General features: G+C 32.7%; 1 protein-coding gene across 1 annotated transcript in view; it reads right to left on the reverse strand.

The window, feature by feature from the left end:
* The window catches only part of LOC108973880 (voltage-dependent T-type calcium channel subunit alpha-1G-like), a gene marked incomplete at its 3' end in the record, with an annotated part of 170,942 nt that overhangs the window by 12,180 nt on the left and 135,678 nt on the right, over positions 1-23,084 (reverse strand). Inside the window, exons 9-10 of the mRNA XM_018941385.1 lie at positions 14,111-14,203; positions 2,615-2,841 (exon numbers count right to left, since the gene is read on the reverse strand). Coding sequence (XP_018796930.1) covers positions 2,615-2,841; positions 14,111-14,203 — 320 coding nt within the window. The remainder of the gene's footprint in view (positions 1-2,614; positions 2,842-14,110; positions 14,204-23,084) is intronic.

The following is a 23,084-nucleotide window of genomic DNA, read 5'->3' on the forward strand; positions in this document are numbered from 1 at the left end:
GCCGTTTGAAATAAATTCTATTATTTCCAAACAAAAAATTTAAATGTTATATTTTTTTTAATATTCTCAATATCTTCCTTGTTAGTTTGAAATTTGCTTATTTGTGCATCAAAGACTTTTTCTAATTAATAGAAAATAATTAAAATCCAGTTGACTCTGCTGAATTTCACTTGCAAATGCTTTTATTTAGCATACACTACGATTCACACAACAACAACATCAAATGGTGAATGGTGAAAAAATTGCAAGTATGTGTTTGGTTGTTTGTCTTTATATGTATGTGTATGCCTGTTTCAAAAATCCTATGCAAAATAGTTGTTATTCAAAAAGTTTGCACTCAATATTTCACTAAATCAATATTTTACTATTAACTAACACACTAACTAAGGACCATAAATAAGTAAATAACTGCCAACTGCATGCAAAGTGCTTTTTTTTATACAAAGTACATATGTACATATTTCAGTTTGTACATAAATTACTTGTAAAATATGAAAATAAAATGCTTTCATAAGCAAAACGCAAATAGCTTTAATTAACTGGAACTAAACAAGCGAACTCAACACAAAGCAAGTAATATTTGCCACATAAGCTAAATAAATTTTTTTGTAATAAAAATCATATAAAAATATTAATAAAAATAATTACTGGGAAAATAAGTAATTAAAATAGTGTAAAGTCAGTAGTTTCTCTTTGCGTTGTGCCACACTGTGTGTAGTGCCTATAGAGTGGTTATTCAGAATTTTTGTGGCATACTTTCGGGAGTTAATACAAAATTTAGATTTTTCTATCATTGAAGTTTTTAAATCATGATATTTACGCAGTATATACTGAAATATTTAAAATTGTTAAGTTTTTTTATAACTGCTTGGTTTATGACAAGGATTGCCTACACTTAGGAGCTGTATACAATTTAGTAGTAAGCATATAGCTATACTGGTTGTTTTGATAGAAAAAGCAATTTTTTGGCACCAACCGTGCATTTCGTGTTGAATTTAGTTTTAAATTTTGGGTTTGTACTGCATACATTTAGGCGCTTTAAAAAGCTTGAAAGTAAATAATGGATTTTAAAAAGTTTCTACACTTTTTTGACAGTATAATCTTGATTTGATAAGAATACATCAACTGGATCTGTTGGCGTGCAAATATTTCGTTGCCTAACTTGAGGCGCGTTAAGACGATTTTTGCCTATCTGGCCATTTAGGTGGCGTAGAACAATATTTGTAAGATTTTATCGATTGCGTGTGTGCGATAATTTGCATTTCTGAAGCATTGTTATAGAGCTTGACAATTTGTAAAGTTCTATGAATTTGTATCTATATATGGAATCTTAATCTTCGTACAATTTAAGCTTCCTTGTAAAATTTTAATTGTGTTCGAAAAAATATTTCATAAATAATTTATACCGCTGCTGAATCTCTAACTACTTTTACTATTAATAAATATGTTGCCTACTTTTAGGCTTTAATTGAAACTAGTTTAACTACTCAAATACTCTTTCTGGTTACTCTGTTTAATCGTTACTCTACCAAATAAAGCACTTAGCGTGCGTTTTTTGTTTCCAAAACTTTTGAGCAAATGTTTTGTGTTTTACTTTTAGGCGTATTTTTTATTTTGCCTTATTTTCGATTATGTTTGCTATATTATCGTTTGAACTCGGCGCGATTTACATATTGTTAATTTTTTGGACGTTGCAAGTTCGCTGTTCTTATGTGCATCTATTGTAAAGCAAAAATTTAAAAGCACTTTTAGGCGCCATTCGATGATTGATTAATTTAAGCTTTAAAATTGGAAGAAAAAGTGAATAAACTTGTGCAATCCATGATGTGCGATTTTTTGTCCATAAATTCGTGATTTCATTTAACAGAATTCTAGGCGAATTAAATGATTTGACTTGCTTTAAAATTAAAAGTGAGTACGAACAAATATTTTTGTGAAATGTTTGGTGTGAAAGAATTAATTTGCATTTTATGCACGAAATTTGCATATTTTTAGGCACCTCTGTTATTTCTTATATTAATTAGCATACTTTTAGGCGTATTATGTTATTCGTTATTGTTAATTTGCTTCAAAAGGCTTACAGTTATGCATGTCCCATACCTGGAAACATGAAATTCTTCGAAAGTTAGTATATACATATAGCTATTTGCAGCGATTTGACGATATTAGCTTTACAGAAAGCAAGCATTTCCAGTTTATTTTGAGCTATTTGCGATACTGTTTAATTTACTGAAGAAAACTTTTAGGCGCATTTAATAATGCGATCTATTTTGAATCACTCTTGTTTCCTCAATTCCCTAAATCCTTTTATTTAGGGATTAATATTGATAAATTTCACAACCCCTTGCATAAATTAAGGGATTACTTAATAATGTTTTTATCATACATGTGTATTAGTAACGCTCTACCAAATTAATTTGGGTTGGGTTAGTAAGTATCTACTTTTATGCTCACGCATTAACGAAACGAATCGAACGCAAATACAAATCTATATTTTACAGATAGTTTCTTGAACAACTTTTTCTTGTTGGGGGTGGTTTACTGTAACTGAAAGTATCACGAAACAAATATAATCAAATCAAAACATTAATTATCATACTTATATAATCTGTACTTCTTTAACATGCGTCGCTTGAAACGCCGCCAAAGATGCGCTATGTATTTGACAATCTCCGCATAGCAGGTGGCCGGCTCTGAGTTGTTGGTGCTGGACGCCAGTGTTGAGGTGGATGTGTAGCGTGCACGCTCCTGTCGCATGCGCTCCATTTCGCGTTTTTTCGTCTCCGAAAATTGTGTAGCAATAACGACAAGGCAGAGGTTGATCATGAAGAAGGAACCAATCTGTGAAGAGAGAGCAAGATATGAGAAAATTAGTTAGCAGGTGGAAGGAAATTACGAATAATTTTATACATGTTTGTATAGCATACATCTAGGCGCATCAATTTCTTTTGCTCGGTATTTTAAAATTTTCCATAAACTTGTAATTTTTTACTAATTTCTCTTTAATATTGCACACTTTTAGGCGCTAATAGCATATGCTATTATTTGTATTGTAGTTGCATCTTCCAATACGTTTCGTAGAATTTCAACCAAAATAAATGCAGAAATTAAAACGGAAATATTTTTTTAAAATAAATACGTTGTATACCTTTAGGGGTTATGAGAAAATTATTTTACCATTGAAATATTTCTGACAGCATTTGTCTTGTCAGCGCTTAAGTTCAATTGAAGATTAATTCAAGATATATAATTGTATATTCAAAATATATATTAGTAGAATACTTTTAGGCGTTGTGAGATTTATTGCTCAACCCACTGTATTCTTGTATTAAAATTTTATATTTCGACAGCTTTTAAATAATACATGCCTACCCTGTTCGCTCCAGGTGTTTCATATCTATAAACAAATGCATACTTTTAGGCGCACAGGCGTTTTGTTATGCTTTACAACTGATTTAGATTTGATACTGAATATGCGTAAGCATGTGCTTTATTATGTTCTACTTTTGGGCATATTAATACATATATGCATGTATGTATATAAAATATTTTATTGTTGCTTTTGTAAAGCTCATTGCAATCCACAAACTTTTAATAGCTGCAACTGCAATTGGTGTGTGTGTGTGTGTTTGTGCCTTCGACAACTCTTGTGCTGGGCGGTAGTTGTTGAGCACAGTTGTTGTTGTTGCTGTAACATATGGTGTGGCTGCAAGTGCTAGGGCTTTTCTAACTGATGTTTTTGTTGTAGGTGCTGTTTTTTTAATAGTGTTGTAATTGTAAGTGCTATGGTTTTTGTAAGTGCCATTGTTTTTGTCACAGTTGTTGTTGTATTTTCTGTATTTTGTTGTTGTTTTCACTGTTTTGTAGCTGTATGTGCATACATTGGTGTTGTCAAAGTTTGCTAAACTAAAATTTCGCTTCAACTTGCAGCGGTCAGTGCAAACCACAACTCTTGCAAGCAGCTTAGTAGTACTTTACGGCCGGTGTGGGGGCGTGGCAAAATTTTAGCCATTCTCTGTGTGATATTTGGAGACTATCGAAGCTTTGCGTGTTGGACTTTTATATAAATATACATATATATTGCATAACGCATTTTTAATGCGAAAACTTTGTCCTGCAGTCGTCTGCTGGCCGAGAAGTTGCAACAGATTTTCAAATTCTATTCTCATGTCGTTATTAAATTTACATTTTATCTTAGATTTACATATGCAACGCAGGCATGCATGTATGTGTGGCTTGTTGACATGCTGAGGAATTATGGGCAATTGCAATTTGTGACCCATGTTGGCAATGAAATTTTCGTGCTCCAAAAACTTTTTAATTTACAATTTACCATACAAACAGTCAAACATTCAGCCATTCAGACACTCAGTCCGTCAGTCACACGCTCGGTCGAAGTTTTTGCTGTCATTTAACAGTTACATGCATGTGTATGTGTGCCGCAACTGTATTTTTGTTACATAGTTTGCCAGCTGTATGGCTGGTTTGCTGCTGGTGTGCCACACGTCGTATACGCAACATTTTACTTGTACTTTTCACTGTGTGCAGCTTTTGGTCTTGTGTGGTGTTGTTTTATTTCTTTTATTTTTCTGTCGAGCACTTGCGAATGCAAAGTCTGTTGCTGACAATTGCAGATTGCTTGGATAATTTTAATTTATTTTTATTTAACTTTTTGTCGACAAGTCTGCTGGGCGGTCGAAAGGCATGTATACAGGAAAATTTATTATGTAGAAGTTGCAGAGCTTATAGGAAAATATTAAATAAATACTAATTTCATAATTTCATAACAAAAAATTTTACAAGTCTCTTGAAAACATTTTGCAGTCGAAAGTTTGAAATTGCAGTGTGTTTTACAAATTTTGTTTTTTTTTTTTGCTGTAGAAGAGAACTTTGAAATGTTTCCATGTCGTGAAATGTGGAAAGTTTAAAAAAGGGACAGAAGTAGCTGCTAGCAGGAAAAATTAAGTTAAATGAAAATCTCTCTAAAAGCAACGAACAGACAACAAAACAAAATAAATTAAAAATAATCATTATATTAATGTGGCAACGTTGTACCTCTTTAACTTGCGGCTTTTACCAGGCAAACTTGAATTAATATTTAGTCCAAAGCAACAAAAGTCAATTTAAAAAAAAAAACAAATAATAATAATAGCGTGGCAACGCTGTACCGCCTTTTCATGCAAAATTTGTATAAAAACCTGTCTTTTTATAATAAAATTTTTACTAAATAATTTGGACAATTAAAAAATAATAATAATTTCAATAGTATTGTGGCAACGAACGCTGCCACTTTAACTTGCAAGTTTTTTATAAAGACACGTCTTTTATAATTAATTCTTTATTAATTAATTTAAACCTTTATAAAAAATAATTATTATGCCCTAACGCTGTACCACTATAACTTGGATAATTTCATCACAAATTAATTTAAACAATTGGAAAAAAATAATGATTATAGTAACAATGTGGCAAGGCTGTGCCGCTTTAACATTCTAAATTTTTATAAAAGCCTGTCTTTTGTAACTAATTATTCACTAATTAATTGAAACAATTAAAAAAATAATAATAATGTGGCAACACTGTACCACTAAAACTTGCGAAATTTGTATAAAAATACAACTGTTCTAAAAAAATATAAAAAAGTTCAGTTTTTAACTGTAAATACAAAAAAAAAAAAAAAAATAAAATACTTTTCGCGCAAAAATAATAAATAATTAATACAATAACCCAGCAATCTCTAAAAAGCTTTTAGCTGTCACTTGAAAATAATTTTTTTTTTAAATTTGGTTTAAATTTTGTGTACAACAAAAACACTGTGTGGCAACTCTAGTGTAAGTTTTTATGCACAGAAGCATTGAAAACAGTAGCTCCCACGCAATGGCTGCAAGTCAAAATTTTTCGTAAATTATTTTCTTAAAAATTTTGTTTTGGTTCAAAAATTTTTTCCAAAATTACAATTAAAAAAAAAATTAAAAAGTATTAAAGTGGCACCCCTTTTTTTATAAACATAGAACTTCGGCTCAAAATTCTTTACTGATGTTGCTAATCAAATCCCATTTCACCAAATTTCTAATTGGTACAAATAATTGCACTAAATATCTTTTTTTTTTGCAAATCTGGCAACACTTCTAGCATTTATTTACGATATGATGTAAATATAAAAATTCTTAGCAATGAATAGATATTTTTGCAGATAGTTTTTACATTAAAAAGTGATCATGATCATATGTACTATATATACATATATTTTTCTTGATAAAAATAACGGCAACCCTTAACACTTTTTGGACCTTAAAAAAGTTAATTGCAATTAAAGATTTTATAGCCACTGTTCTGATGCTTTATAAAATTTTTGAGCATTTAACAAAATTTACAGTTCTTAAAATTTGTGGCAACCCTGTGCAAGATTTGGTAATTCAACTCCATAAATTGCATAACGGGAAGCTATTCTGAAAAAAGTTGTAAGTTGTGTAAAATAAATAGTAATTAAAAAAATTGTGGTGGCAACCCTTTAAAATATAATATTATTTTTTAAATAACGGGTAAAATTGCGCTGGCTATAGCTTTTCAGCTGCTAAAAGAAGTATTTGGTGTTTAAAACAATTCACATTCTGCTGAACTTTAATTTTACCCCAATGCTGTTTAAGAGTAAAATACTCATACATACATATGTACATATATATTCATAACACCACGGATTTAACTCCCCTTCCTGAAAACTTATAGCAGAGTTAAGCCAAATGTCGAAACCTCACGCAAATTTCATCAAAGACTTAACTTGGAGGCCGCTTAAAACAATAACTTTGTTTTTCGTAGCCTACTTTAATGCGCGCACCCCTAAAAACATTTCAAACCAACGCCACAGTGAAAAAAATGCTTGGAAAAGTGACAACCGCAGAAACTTTTCTTTGCTTCTCTACGAAAAAAACCATAACAACAATAAAAGAAAAGTTAAGTGTAAAAACAACAAACATAAATTTAATCAAAAACGATAAAAAAGGAAATATTAACGAAAAGTAGCTTAATCTCAACAAGAGCAAGAACGAACATATGTAAAGTACAGTGTTGGCAGCAAAAAAAGTATTCAGAAACTTTGTATGCAAAAGCATGGATTAAAAAATCGAATGGACTTGGTAGTGAGGGAGTGTAATGAGAATTCAAAGAGTGTTACACTCAGAGGATGTAGTAGAAATGGTAAAAGCTACCCGGAAGGTAGTAATTGGGGTTATGTACTTATCTAACTTTTCTGGTTCTAGTTTTTTGCCTTGGTGCAGACGTTACTTAGTTTGAGTGCCAAAGGCTGATAAAACTAACATGATTTTTAGTCTCATTAGCTTGTCCCAAACGAAATAGTGTGTATAAAGATGAACATACATTTGTCCTTATCCCATAAAATCAGTGCCATATCTGCTATTCGGACCGATAAGAGTCAGTATGACGATACGTAAACATTAGTTGTTGAGATTGCTTCAAGGAACTGTATTTCTATCGAAGCTTTCTGTCGATCTTAAATTCTTTTTGTTCCTCTTAAGAGGCAATTGGATTAACTTGACCCTAAAAAATACTCTAGTCAGCTGTTGCTTGTTCTAGACGGAAGCTAAATTCAGTCCAGTCTGTTAACCTTAGAACGAAGAACTGTTCGGAACTAGCGGAAGATCAAAGTTTTCAAAACTTACCAAAGGTCTATATAAATAGGTACTCAATCAAAGGGTCATTCAACAATTCCCAATTTACGGATTGGGTAAAAATGTTGCGCAATGTTAATGCAGCAGTTAACCCAAGCTTTATGGTGCCATTAAAATTTTTTTGGTTTTTTATTTTTAATCTTCAGGATGTTGAAATATTTTCCTTGCGTAAATGCGATTTTCTGACAAATACAAAAGTTCTGCTCGTGATTTTTTACTTTTGCCAAGGTATGGCTCGAAGGTTGTATAGAACATTATATGGGTCAGTCGAAACCGGGAATTTATTCGTGAGGATTATGGGCGCAATCAATCCACGGCTTGAAAGAAACGCCTTTTGACAAAGTAATGAAAGAACTTACTCTGAAACCTTGTTAACTCAGACCATTTTTTATTCACTGTTCCTTGGTTGAACTTCGGAAGATCATGCTTCTAGCCTCTGAGAGACTTTAGAACCCAAAAAAGAGAATGCTTTTACCAGTATGCTTTATACACGCTGCCCTACCTTCCTATTTAGTTGTAAAAAATTGTGGATTTTGCAGCTGAAACCGCAGCATAGGCACTCAACTTCAAGCGAATCACCACCGAGCTCGAGAAAAAAACTCAGCTGTCTCACTACTCTTGCAGAAAAGCAGGAAGATACGGTTTTTTGAACGCGCAACAGGATGTGGCGTCGAGCAACACAATGAAGGAAATCACATAAAATTAAAAACCAACAATACAATAGCATGGGAACACCTAGAAACACACGCGGGCACACCGAGCGCACTTGAGTTATTATGGCGCATTGTGTGAAAAACGTAAAAGTTTGAAATGAAAATTCAGCGTTAGCAGCTGCTGCCACAAAAAAAAAATGCCAGCACACAAAAAACTGTGGGAGAATCAAGTCACAACAGCATAAAAACTAAAAAAGGAAGTTGAAAGCGAAAAGAACTGCAAAAAAAGTTTAAAACTCTGCCTGTTGCTGGCGCATTGTCAGTCGCAGGCGGTGCTGTCGGGACGCCGACCAGAAGGTGCACACAAAGCAGTTGGCATATTTTAAGGCGTATGTACAGCCATTGCCCTGGTTAGAATACGAATAACGGTAAAATGCTGCATAGGACTTTTTTCTCTTGACACACTCGCTCTCGCAATGAATGAGTGGCAACTTGGCCAGGTTATGACAGTTTGAGGCCGCGCCAGACAGCTGGAATAAGACAGCAGTTCGAGTGTGTTGAGGAAAAAAGTCGGAATGCGTAAAAACTTGACTTCTCAAACGCAGTCACATATACAATGTATGCTTTTTTTAACCTTACACATGTGTATAGCGATTGTATTACGGGGCGCAAAAATCCCTACAAATCCTAACCACAAGCTCGGCTTGTTGGCACACGTGTGGTTACGGGTGCGGTGATATTCTTATCGTGCATGATTGCACAGTGTATTCAAAGTGGCTAATTGTTGTGCAAAATGTTTAGTTTACTCTTTACTCTTGTTCAGTTTCAAAATAATGTTTAGGGGATTATAAATGTGGAGGAGGCCAAAAGTTTGCGGGGATACAAGTAAATGAAGAAAAATCACAGAGTGAAAATGGAAAGGAAAATCAAAAGAATTAGAGTGACAGAAATATATAAAGAGAATTGAAGATGCTAAGGAGGGAGAGAGCGATAGAGAGAGAGATATATTTTCATAAATATATGGAGAGAGAGAAATAGATGGAGTAGATGGACGGAGACACTGAGAGAACTAAACTGAGAGGAGTATACGGGTGATACTGAAAGAGAACTTGAGAACTGAAACGGTTCTCTAGCTCCTACAGTATTTTTGAACTCTGATTTTGATGGTTTATGTAATGATACAGTGATATTTATGTTTAAAATCCGCCGTAGAACTGAAAATTTTGAAGCTTAAATTTTCTTAAGGGCAAAGCCGATCATAGCGACTAATAATTCGAGTTCAGCGAACCTCTTGCTGATATATTAAGTTCGCTGCACCTATATAGATATGGTTCCTTGCGGAAAGAGTAGTTTATAATATGCCTAAGCTTCAGTTATCACATAAATTCATGCATTTTATAGTATATAACTTCAAACGTTTTTTAAAAATATATTTCTACTTGCGATTCTATCGTTTTCTAAGAACCAAGTGCCCAAATAGTTACCTCAGGCTGCTTTGAAAAGATCTTGCATTTTTGATAAACATAATGAGAATTACAAACAAAATAGTAAAATCTACTTTGCATTTCCAGTCTATCACTGTTGCATTCTTTAATAAGTATTTGTCATTAAACTCCAATCTCAGTCCTATTACCTTACTTTCTAAAACTCAATCAATAAGCTGAACTATCCTCAATACTTTTCATCTTATGGTTTATATACTTTTGTGTATATCTTGGCACTTTGCTGTCCTTTTGCCACATTTGATATTGCTGTTTTTTGGGCACTCATGTCCTGTGGCAACAACCAAATTGAATTTGTTATCCCTAAACAAGTACTTGTTTTCGTGTATCTGGGAAATGGCTGAGGTTACCTGGTTACACGTGAGCTTGCTTGTTTGTAAATAATTGTGACAACAATACAAAAGGGTTTTAGCTTGTAGCTTACCTTGTGCAAATTCCTCACCAATATTAGAAATTAGGTTCAGAGTATTTTTAAATTAAAAGTTTTCTAGAAAGTTGACTTAAATATGAGAATTTGCTTGAGTTCTTGACAGTTTTGGACATTTAAATAGCATATCTTTTGGCGCAACTATTTATAAATAGGCAAATAGCAAACTACTAAATATTTTGGCGTAAGAATATTTTGCTTAATGGGTTTTATGGAGCAATTTAATAAAACTATAGAAATTTTAAAAGTTTTGGAAGGCATACCAGACCAATTTTACGGCATAATTGTAGGCACTTATGTATTTAAGAGAATTTCTGAGGCACGGGTAATTAGCATTATATGATTTTAGATATAATCATACCAAATTTTGGGTTGAAAGCAACTTACAAACATATTTTTTAAGTTTCCATTGTATATTTTTAGGCGAGATTACAAAAATTTATATATATTCCTGTATTTCTACCTTACTTTACCCCAAAATGTATGCTACATATGTCCCATATTGTAAACAAGCTGCAATTTAATTAGCTGTTAAGGTAGTCTAACAAAAGCGTACCTTCCCTTCAAGTTCTAAATATATTACGAACAAGTTTGAAAGTAGCGAGTGCGTCACATAAATCACCAGTTAATTTACCATAAGTGCGTAAATAATTGTGACATATATTTGCATACTTACGGGCTGCTATTTTAACACGTGAATGCGCCACATAACACATGCATGGGCGCTTGTTTGTTGGTAATAGCCAGCTGTTGTTATTCAGATGTAAGAAAAATACAGATTTAAGCCTAAAATTATGCCTACCTGAAACTCGACGCAAAGTTGTAGTTTATGCTTTTGGGACATGATCTTGTTATTAAAGAGCAAGAGTTGTACGGAAATAGAGGGAATAGAAAACAGGCATCAATTTACAAAAGCTTGGTTTAGGTATTTAGTATACTTTTAGGCGCCTTCATATTTTTCTTTCTTGGCGAATTGTTTTAACTGCCATAATTACTTTAAAAAAAAAAAAATAAACTAAGGCCCTACTACGTGTTTTTAACACAATACAATTATATTTTATTTTATTTTATTTAGCATACTTTTAGGCACCATTATGTAATTTTTCCTTGATGAATAGTTTTAATTTCCCCAAATTCTTTTTGAATTAATAACATAAAGTATCTGCGCATATAAAAAATATTTTATATTTAATTTTGCACGCTTTTAAGCACAACTTAACATAAAATTGCATGTATATACATGTGTATAACATCGATATGTTTTGAATTTTGTGCTTTCATTCCTTTTCGAAAATTCTATGCGATTGCTACACGTGCCAGTAAATAAAATATTATTCTAACATACTTTCAGGCGTAACACACAAATGATTATGCACACTAATTGGCTGATAAATTTCGCTGTTTGCCGCTGACGTAGACAATTTCTCTTTTCCTGCTCATTTCCTGTAAACATATACGGATGTGTAACAAAATGTTGTTGCCAACTAAGCAAAAAGCACCGAAAAGTATGAAAGGCATAAGCTAAATTAAATGCTATTTGCGGTGCGCTGAAGTGTAGGCAAGCGAAATGTTAAAAATCAATTGAAAGCTAAACGGAAATATTGAATAGGTATAAATAAATTCGTGTGCGGCAACGATACCAACCCAGCCGTTGGCAGCTAGGCCAATGAAGGCGGGGAAGGTATGCGTTTGATGCTGAGTTTGTGTACCCAAAAGCATGCTACAAAATCTCCGGCATGAAAAATCATTCAACCAGACAAGTCAGCGCTACAACAAAGCGCTTATTTAATCAGTTGTTGGCGGCAGCAGCCTAAGCTACACCTGCCCACTATGAGCACAAGCAATAAGGGCGGGTATTATTTTCGAAGCGCTGAATTTTCATTCTTATGAAATATTAAATTTTTACGCTTCATTTGTTGGTCGCTGGTCCTTTTTACTTTTATACAAGCGCCTTACATCCCAAAATATATAAGTTGGGCATACATTTAGGCGTTGTTTGTTTGTGTAAGCAGAAACACAGGTTGACTTGGCTGTACGACTGCGGAGGTGTTTAAAACCTTGTATTTTCAAAGTTTTGGCTGCTGCGTTGCTCGTTAAAGCATACTTTTAGGCACTTTAAAGTGTAACTTCTCTATTTTTAGTGTTTCGTGAGGCGCATCACAGGCAGATAAAAACAAAAGAAAGTAAATGTAGGTCTTTTTGGCAAAATTTATTTAAAATTTTGTATTTTTGTTAAATGCTAACTTACTTCTTGTCACAAAAACTAGAGGTCAAGTCTACTAGTTCACTAATACTCTTGCTTTGAGCCTTTTTTTTAATCTTTTTGTGCCAATACATCTACCTTACTCTTACCTTTTGAGTTTCGGTTAGCTAGAACAAAGCCCTGAAACTCAAAGCAAAGCGAATACCATTAAACTGTATGCTCTCACGCACATTTACATACACACGTACGTACCTAAATACCTACAAATAGCCGAGAAAAAACAAGTAAATCGGATATAAATCCCGCAAACGCATGTGCCAGCCTAACTGACCTTGCGGCGGTGCGCGTCGAAAGCGCTGTGGGAGCACTTGTAGTCCCTCAGCTGAGTTATGCGTAAATTGATTTTTTTTCTCTCTGATTACCTTTTTGTCACTACTTTTTATGGCAATTTTATATGCTCTTGGGTATATATTTACGCACACACTCTCCACCGCAGCGTAAAAATGGTCATATAAAGAAGTAGAAAAATGCTTGGAAATAAATAAAATAAATTCACGATTTCGTGGCCTCATTTAGAAGCATTTAGTTAAATTGAAATTAAGTGGTTTGAAGAGGCTGAGCAAAGCTTTTAATTCAACTGAAATAGTAGTGGTATAAATTTAAAAAAAGTGTTGTATTAAATTTTTCCAGGAAGCAATCTACTAAATGGTAATATAATGAAGCACTGAATTACATTAAGTAAGCCTCAGAACTTTATTTTAATTTTCTGAAAGTATGCGCTGACTTAGAGCTTTCCCCGGAGACTTTGTTATTACTTTGTTATAACAATTTGCTGAGAGGCGGGAAGGTATTCGTGTATATATTTTGAGAATACTATTGAGCTTTAAAAAAGTACTTGTATCACCTTTTTATGGCAGATGCAGTGCTCTTGTGAATATTCACAACATATTAAAATGGCACCTAAAATCTCCATAATCAATATATTCACAAATTTTATATATATTCTATTTGAAATCGATGAAAGAATTAATTCACAAGTGTCTTTTGCATGTTTCCAAAACATATACTTATATTCATAAATAGCATTAACGCCTAAATGTATACCATAAAATTCGAAATTTCTAAATTTTAGATAAATATTGTTTACCATTTCTCCCTCTATATAAGGCCGTTGTGATATGCTTAATATGTTCATAAAACTTAAAAAAAAAACTTCCGAATGATTTTTCATGTATGTGAGCCATTGTTGCCTAAATATATACCATATAATTCGAAATTTCATACCAATATTTTCTATTATATATAAAAGTGATGTAAGGTATATTAAGCACACAAAAATTCTAAAATAAAATCCGTTGCGAATGCTTTGTCTTTTGACTAATGCACAAAATTAACATTGTTGCCTAAATGTATACCATATAATGCCAAATTTCATAGGAACTAATTTTCATTTAAAATCTTCTACTCTAGAGCGACATTAGATGCTTAATAGGCCTATGAAATTTCGAGAAAATATCTCTTGCGAGTGCTTTTTCATGTCTCTAAACCATTTTCGCCTAAATGTATGCTATATAAATCCAAATTTCATACTTGAACTAAAGTTTCCTTTAACAGTTTTTACCTTCGTTTGGCTTACTTACCACAATCAACAGCACGAAATATATCCAATCCCAAAAGCTATCAGCGTCTTGTACGTAATACATTATATCTGTCCAGCCTTCGAGTGAAATGACCTGTTTAGGTGAGAAAAAAGTAGAATCGGTTAGGAACCTTTTTTGAGAATTTTTTTTAAATAAAATATGCTAATGGATATATTTTTGTAAACATTTAAAATTAAAAAAATTAAACTTTTAATTAAAAAATTATAAACGTTTCTTTAATAAATATTTTCGAAGGAGGCATTTTTTCAGTTGCCTATCTCTAAATACTCTGTCATAACTGTAATAACTCATTTGCATTAATAACCGATATTATTTTTATAATCTAAAATATATGACTTTAAACATGCGTGATATATTTTTCTAGAAATCTGGATCATTAAAACCCGTTAGCTAATTTTTGTAGCACACTATTGTGCGCTTATAATGAATTTCAAGACTCTATTATCCGTTTAAAATTTTTCTATTCTTTAAACGTTTGTTTAACATGAAAACAAATAGAAGTTTGCAAATTTCATACTTAGACCGAAAAGTAAATTTTCTGCGCCTAAATCTCTGCTAAACACTGGCAAATTACATAAACAATATACTATCGGAAAATGTTTACGTATCTTATTCTTATAATATTACAGAAAATTATCTTATATTATCAAAAGAAAACTTTTTTAATAAGAAAAATTAATTTAAGTATTCCACGTCCTAAATTTATACTAAATATTTTTAGTCACACACTAGAAATTTAAGGTTTAACGTATAAAATATATTGATTGAGCAAATTTTGTGAGAAAACTTGCTTATTAACTGAAATTATATATATATATTTTTAATTAAAAAGTTATTTATAAATTTCACATCCTAAAAGTATGCTAAATTTTTAAATCACATACAAAACATTTTGAAGCTAATTTTTTTTTATATAATTGCAATTTCCGTGACAGCCCTTTTAATTAATTTTACTTTCGTTAAAATTTTCTTTGGTTTAAGCCCCAAAATTAGGCAAGAAAAAGTTAAAATATACATATTTGGTAGCTAAGTACACATATCAATCAAATTAAGAATTTATTTTTTTTGCTAATATGGCAACTTTAGGAGATAACTTATTTCCTTAATTATTAATTATATTGTTTTAAAAGTTTTTGCTTCGCCTTGAGGCTTAAAAGTATGCTATAAAGCATTCAGATTAATGTATTTCGTGCTTACGTATACTAACACTAATATTCAGCTATGATATTAAGCAATGAACATTTGCTTAATTACCTTAACTATTTCAATAGCTAATTAATAAATAATAAGAAGTACAAATTGAGCATGTGCCTAAAAATATGCTGTATTTTCATAAACCGCAGATGTGTTTATAAATGTATTATATACAATATGATTTGCACTAATTAAGACTATAAACTGTTTATTCGAAATTGTCACATCTTGTACTTTATAAAATCTTCGCCTAGAGGTAGGCAATAGTAATTGGGTTGTTCAAATTCATTATTTAACATTCTAAGTATTATTTTATTGTAGTGATTTTGGATGAAACATTTATTTGACTTGTAAAAACCAAGTTTTATAAATGATTTTTTTTTGGTAGTTTGCTAATAAAGCTTGCGGCAAAAAGTATGCTATTGATTTTGTATTTCATTATAGATTAGAGTAAATTTTATACAATTCAACGTATTTTTAATACAATTAGAAATATTGTTTTACTACTGCGTGCACAATATTTTATAAATATTTTCCATTAATAGAATCAATTACTTATTTTTAACCATTTGCGCCTAAAAGCAGTTTTAAAATTGTTTTTTTTTTCAGTAACGCATAATGTTTGGACTATTAATTTAACTCTGTATGAAAATAATACAAAATAATTGAGTTCCTTACAACTTTTAATAATTTGCGCCTAAATATATTTTACAAATTTTTTAACTCAGTTTTCTTAATATCCTAAAATAGCAATGTAAAATTTTCCAAAATTGGACCATTACAGTCATTAGAGATATTTTTCATTCAAATTACTCAATTTTAAACATTGGCGCCTAAAATTATCTTACAATTTTCTAATTTATTTTTTAATAACTTATGTCGAATATTGAGTTTTTTAACTTCCTTTGTTCTCGTAGTGTTTAGAACATTAATTTTGCCTACTTACTTTTTTCAGAAAATAATTAAATTATATAATATTTTTAATTTGCGCCTAAAAGTCTACTTAACAATTTTGAATTTTTTTTCTCCATATATAATGATTTTAATATCAAATTTTCTAAAAATGTACCAATGCATTCGCAACATTTTTGAAATGTTTTCCATTCATTATTCATTTGCGCCTAAAAGTATTTTAATAAAATATTTATTTAAATATTTTATAATATTATGAATATTGCCTTTTTTTAACATCTGATGGAGGTTATTTTAGTTTTATAGCTGCCATATACTGAGCACAAACACGCACGTTCACCTAAATGCGATATTTTGCCTTTAATAATTACCCTAATCGAGTATCTACTCACAAATCGTTCCAAATTGTCTGCGTCAAGGTCAGTTATGGCGCGTTAATTGCATAATACAACACGGTTAAAGCGCATGTGCTGCCTGCGTGCGTGCGAGCGCCTGTAATCACACTTTTACCTATTGTATTAGAATAATACCCACAATTTATTATTAAAATTGCAGTACTTTTGCGTATGTTATTGAAACGCGACGGCATTAAATCGGTATTAACACATGCAGTCGACTACAATAAACACTTATATACGCCTAAAAGTATGCCACGATTCAGGTTTTAGCATAGAGATGGCCTTTAATTAATTTAGCTGCGGGCGCAATCGACTATGTTGGCACACACAAAGAACTAAGGCATATAAATAGGCGTACGGCAGGTAAACAATCTCTATATGTATGTATATGCAAAGGGGTAACTGAATTAGTGTTTGCCACGGCATGCTGGTGCTGACACGACTCGATTGTGCATTCATAAATTTCATGACGTTAGCAGCGCCACGAAAAGATCTATGGCTATTTGGTGGCGCACAAGGGCTGGCGCACGAAAATTAGTGGTTTCAGCAGCTTGCCAGCATAGCATCCCTGTGCGGCGGCAGTCGGCAAATTTCAATCACTATATAATTAAGTTATTTGCATTGTTTATGCGTGTGGCGGCCACTATGATTGGCCCTGCAATGGCTGCTGGCTGGCGGCGCACACATACGCGGTGCGGGTAGCGGGTTTTCGTTGGCCGCAAATTGTAATTGATTACCTACGCTCTTGTTCTTGTTGTGCTCATTGTAAAAATGTTTGCTGCCAGTTCAAGGCGGTTTGTTGGCTGTCATGTTGCAAGTGCGCTGCGTGTTGCAGGGTAAGGGCATGTTATTGCTGTAATGTCTCATAGCCAAAGTGTCCACAACTCGGCTGTAATTGTAATGCGCAACTTATTTTGCTTAGCTTACAACTTTATTGCCCTCGCTGCTGCCGTTCACCTGTAGTGGCAACATTAGCACAATGCTGTCACTGCCAGCAAATGTTGAAAAATATGGGTGGCGCTTGCCACAAAGATGCCGTTACTTTAGTGTGGCCGCAAAAATTCCGGAAGAAAGTAAAAAACACGAAATAAATAATTTTCGAAAACTTTTTTGTTGCGTCTTCGCTTACACAATTGCATTTGCCACCACCCCACTTGTTGAATAAACTTTGTCAGCCCTTTGCTTTTTCTGCAACAGCACTTTGTTTAAGCACCAACCCGCCGCCAATTTAATTTCAGCTTGCCTGCCCTCCAACTGCTCAGCTTTTACCCTTCCTGCAGTGCTCGACTTACTAATTTTCAACTCTGTGCTACACCTTTTCGTTTGCACCCCTTTTTGGCCGCTGCAATGTGATTCTCAGTTTGCTATAAATGACGACTAACTTTTTTCCACCTTCCATCCTCCATCCTTTCATCGCTGCTTTGACTCAGCTCACCGTTTCATTCGCACCTACTACCCTCTCCGCACCCCGTTCAGTGTTTAGCGCAAACTTTTCAATAAGCAGCATATTTTGCGACGACTTTTCTCACCAAAACAAACAAACAAACAAATATTCACTTCTAACGGTTTGTCGTGCCCGCCCTGCCGCGCCTGCCTTCGTCTCACTCACATTTTCTCGCACAAAAGCACGTGGAAAATTAAATTTTACCCAGTTTTCAATGGCATGATGGAAAAAGTTATTTACGCGTAGCATACTTTCGGGCTTGTTGGTTTTATACACACACACACATAAGCATAGTCAGAAGTTTCGGGATTTTGCGCTCCAGCATCGCCACAAAGCTTACATTTTCGGTAACCGCCGTCAATATGTTGGGTATTTAGCGTTAAATAAATCGTGCTGCATACTTTTGGGCGTTTCGCTGCATGGCACAGTTAGCGGTTTACTAGAAGATTTGCAATTACTCGAAACGGAAAATTCGTAATATATAATAGTTTTGTGCTGTTTGTACGCACTTATTACAATTTCCGCTGCATACTTTTTGGCGTAATTATTTTGAGAAACTGGAGATATTGCAAATGCCGTTTGTGCAAATGTTTAACGATAATGATACTAAAACTACAGTTAGAGCTTAGCGAAAGTTTTATTTTATCGAATTTCAAATTATAAGTGGCACAGTTTTAGGCGCTTAGACCAACCCAGCATTCTCTGATAAATATTATGATAAAGTTTTTAAAATAAATCTCGACAAACCACGCATTCATGCGCATATTTTAACGAAAGTTTGTTCGGTTTCTGGCGGTAGATAACGGTAACTTTAACCAAATCGCTGCCAAAATATAAAAATATTTGCGTTGGTAAATTTGCAAAGAGGAATATCATAATACCATACCATACAACGAAAGCAGTATGACAGTATTAGTGAATAGTTAGCGTAGCATATTTTTGGGCATACGTAAATAAATAATAAAAAAATTTATAAAAATATGTTGAGATTTTAATTAATAATCTTCAAGGAGATTAAATATTAAGTTGTAATTATTTGCCTGATGAATTACTAAGCTCTTAATAGCCTACTTTTGGGCGCACATATTGAAACTTATGGTTCGGCGGAAGCAAACTAAAACTTTTAATTGAGTTATGCCAAGTGAAAAAGATGTTTTCATTATTTATTTCTTAATTGTGTGGTATAATTTTTTGCGTGGTATACTTCACGCTCATTCGAGAGATAAGTACTACGTATATGTTAGTGGTTGGCTTGTTTTGCAAAAATAAAATCGGAGATAATCTTATTTAGACGCTATGTCAAAATATGCGTTAATATCTTACTTACTTTGCATATTTAATTGGAATTTGGCTGGTATACTTTTAGGCGGTTAGTAAAATTTGTGCATTAGAAAATGTTTAATTTAACCTTTGGTATGTCATACAAGTAGGAGTTGCAAAAACAAATAAATTGAGTATAAAAATAGCATGCTTCTAGGCGTAAATAAACGATAAACTCATATTATCGTAATTTTTTAATTTTTACTGGTAACTATTTATGTTCCTATACAAATAAATATCAAATTGTAAAGGCTACAGGTGTGAGGCTATAGTAAAAGTTCCTACAAAATTTATATTTGTTCATTTTCTATAAAATTTTGCCTTCTATATATGAAAATGCAAAATATATGGCACTAACTATGTTTAATGCGGAACCTGAGTATAAACATGTATTTAAAAATATGTTTAGTATAATAATTGTTTTTGCTGACAATTATATAATTTCTTATTTGCGTTCAAAATTTATTATCTGTATAAGATAATTTAAATGTTTTGACAGTAAGCTTAGGTCCGAATTATGCAAGCATAAATATAGGCGAAAAGCGTAAGTTGAGACGAAATGTGATATTTTACGAAAAACGAAGCTTTTGACTTCATGTCACATTACTTTGTGTTGAAATAATAAAAATTGAAACCAAGTTGGTTCTAGCTGTAACAAACTTACACTAGACGTAACTCTAAAATAGATCTAACAACAACAAAAGCTAAATTTAGCTTCCAAATATATTATTTTACTACATAAATTTAAGTCAGTTCGACATAAAAATTTACTACACAAAATTAAAGCAAATTAAAGCTAATGTTCTTAAAGCATGAAACATATTTTCAGGCGCTATTTATTTCTAAGAAGGCAAGAAAACGATTTTCTTCTAGATACACGTATGACTGCCTTCACAAATTGTGTCGCGTGATGATACAATATAATAGCTTCTGCAAAGAAAATAGCAGCGTTTTATTTGCATACTTTTAGGCACACACGCACGATTTCCATGCGTCTAGCAAACTCGCTAACACGCATCAAAGATGTCTATTAAAAATAACAATGTAATAAAGCGCAAACGAACTAACAAACGTGAGCGAAATTTAATTTCAGCCAGCGTCAACGCCAAAAGGTATGCAATAAAATTTTTATTACACTTGTAACTTAGCATATTTGCGAAAGTTAAAATGAGAGTGCGAAAATGTGGTTATGATGAGGGTGTATGAGGTGAGAGTGAAGTGTAAAAGGCAGATGCTTGGTGGTTTAAAGAGGAAGGTACATATATGTATGTATATGTATATTTATGTCTGGCTACAAGTAGCGTGTAAGACATTGTCAGCGTTGCAGGTCAGATATTCTAAGGCATACAAAATGTGACCTGCCACGTTGCGCCAATGTCAATTAATCGTTTCTAGCAAAGCTGTAGCATACTTTGAGGCGGTTTTGCTATCAACTTTTACTTGATATGAATATAGAATGTATAAAATTTGTTATCAAACAGGGATTATATTTACAGAGTATCAAATTTCTATAGCTGCAGTGGCTATATTCCTACCGCCAAAAGGTAGGCAAAAACAATTGCAGCATAACATAAGGCGCAAAAGTGAAACTTGTTCAATATTATCTCCACACCCGCCATCTCATGCACATATGCTTGTATATGTTTGCTTGTCTGCTTGTAACTGTCAATTTGCATATATTAGCGAATGAGCGAGCGAATGCGCACATAAAATGCGGGTTTCAATTGAAGGGGTGAAAGGACCTTCCAACGCTTTTAACCTTACTGTGCTCATAGGTGTTTACACTGTCAATATTCAACCAAGCTGGCTGGTAGCTTCTATGGTATGTGAGTTGTGGAGTGCGTCGTCAAGGTAAATTTTAAATAGCCGCTAATCGAACGCTCGTTCTTGCTTAACCCGCTTACCACGCAGCCCTTGCACACTTAACTGTCATTTAACGCAGAACCCGCTCTTTAGCAGCACATAAAATTGCCATGTAACTCTAGCACTGTCAGGCTTTCGCATTGCTCGCTCTCAGCAGCCATCTCCGCCTGCCAACCACCCAATGTTAATTGAATTTTCGAGCAGATAATAGCACATCGATAAGGTCGCCGTCATCATAGTCGCTGTTGCTGTTGTCGGCAATTGTGTGCACGTAAACAGCGTACTTGCGGCAATGTGGTAAATTGTATACTTAATGTAATATAGTTGCATAGTTTTAGGCGTCGACTCGCCGCAATTAAATGAAACAGAGCCGCCATAAAACGGCGTGCAGTTGTAGGTTTCTACGAAGCCCGTTAAATAAATTTGTTGACTTTGAGGTGGTGTAAATGTGCGAAAATCCGTTTTTGTGTAATTTAAATTAATTGTAATTTCGTACATGTCTGAGGAGTCGTCGATAGTTGAAATGGGTTAGTGGAGGTTTAAAATATCTAAAAGTGCCTCAAAGATGTGGAAAGTGTTATGAGACGTTTCTTTTAAGGCTAAGACTGTTACCTCTATGCAGAGTATTTAACAATGATTTATTTGAAATATACCAATTGTTCCTATCTTTAATTCTTGAAAAAATACATACTCAATGGTTTTACTGCAAAAATTTCGAACCGAGTCGAATTGTATAATTTTTTTTATATGAATGTTTTATGACAGCATACTTAAAATTTCTTTGTATACTTTAAGGCGTAACTAAATTTTTCTTTCAAGAATGTACTTCTGCAGATTTTCCTGCTTTAATTTGTTTTTCTTTAAAGGTATTATGACCATTTTACCATATATATTGAATATCTTAAGAATTTATGACTATTTTAACTTCGAGATTGTATATTATAAAGCATACATTTAGGCTCAGGTATCGTGTTTTGATCAAATTTTTCTTTCAAGAAGCTGCTTTTGCTAATTTCCCTGCTTAAATATTTTCTCTATAAAGAATTTGTGGACATTTAAGCATTTAGATTGTATATTTCAAGGCATACATACAATGCTCCGGTAAAGTTTCGAGTTTGTTCCTGTCTAATTACAAAAAAAAATATGAAATTTAGTTCTTTTTTTATCTTTTAGTTCTTTTCTGTCATTAATTTCATAATTGTTGCCTACATTTAGGAGCACTTTTTCAGCACGCTTTTCTGATAATTCATGACTTGCCAGTGTATGCGCGAAAACGTTTGTAAAACGAATAAATACTTATGATTACATTGGTACTCTCTGTAACCTATAAATAAAAAGGAAACTTGAAAACATTTTAATGTTTTGCATAGCTATTAATACTTGCTGCAATTTAAAATCATTGCCAATAACCCTTAAAAAATTATAGCTAACTTTTAGGCGTATATGTTGCCCTTTTTTAACTGTTGTATGAAGTTAAAAATTCTAACTAAGGTAGTTCTTAATTTTTTTCTAAATTATGTTTTTTTTTTTTTTAATTAAATACATTTTTCTTGCATACATCTAGGAGTTGGTGATCGACTTTCCGTCCACTGGTCGAAAGTGAGAATAATGTTGCTTCTAAATCTCTATTTGCAATTTTTATTGGTTTTAAATTTAATAAATTAAATAATTTTAAAATATTTCTGCTATAAAAATTTATTGCATAATGGTAGGCGCATACATATTTGTTTTTGAATTTTTCAAACAATTTTTTTAAGACTTGTGTTTCGACTTTCAAAGGCAGGCTGGCTAGAAAATTGTAACACATATTGATTATAAATTT

This window comes from Bactrocera latifrons, unplaced genomic scaffold, assembly GCF_001853355.1.
Source record: "Bactrocera latifrons isolate USDA-ARS-PBARC rearing strain unplaced genomic scaffold, ASM185335v1 scaffold_51, whole genome shotgun sequence".
Classification (NCBI taxonomy): domain Eukaryota; kingdom Metazoa; phylum Arthropoda; class Insecta; order Diptera; family Tephritidae; genus Bactrocera; species Bactrocera latifrons.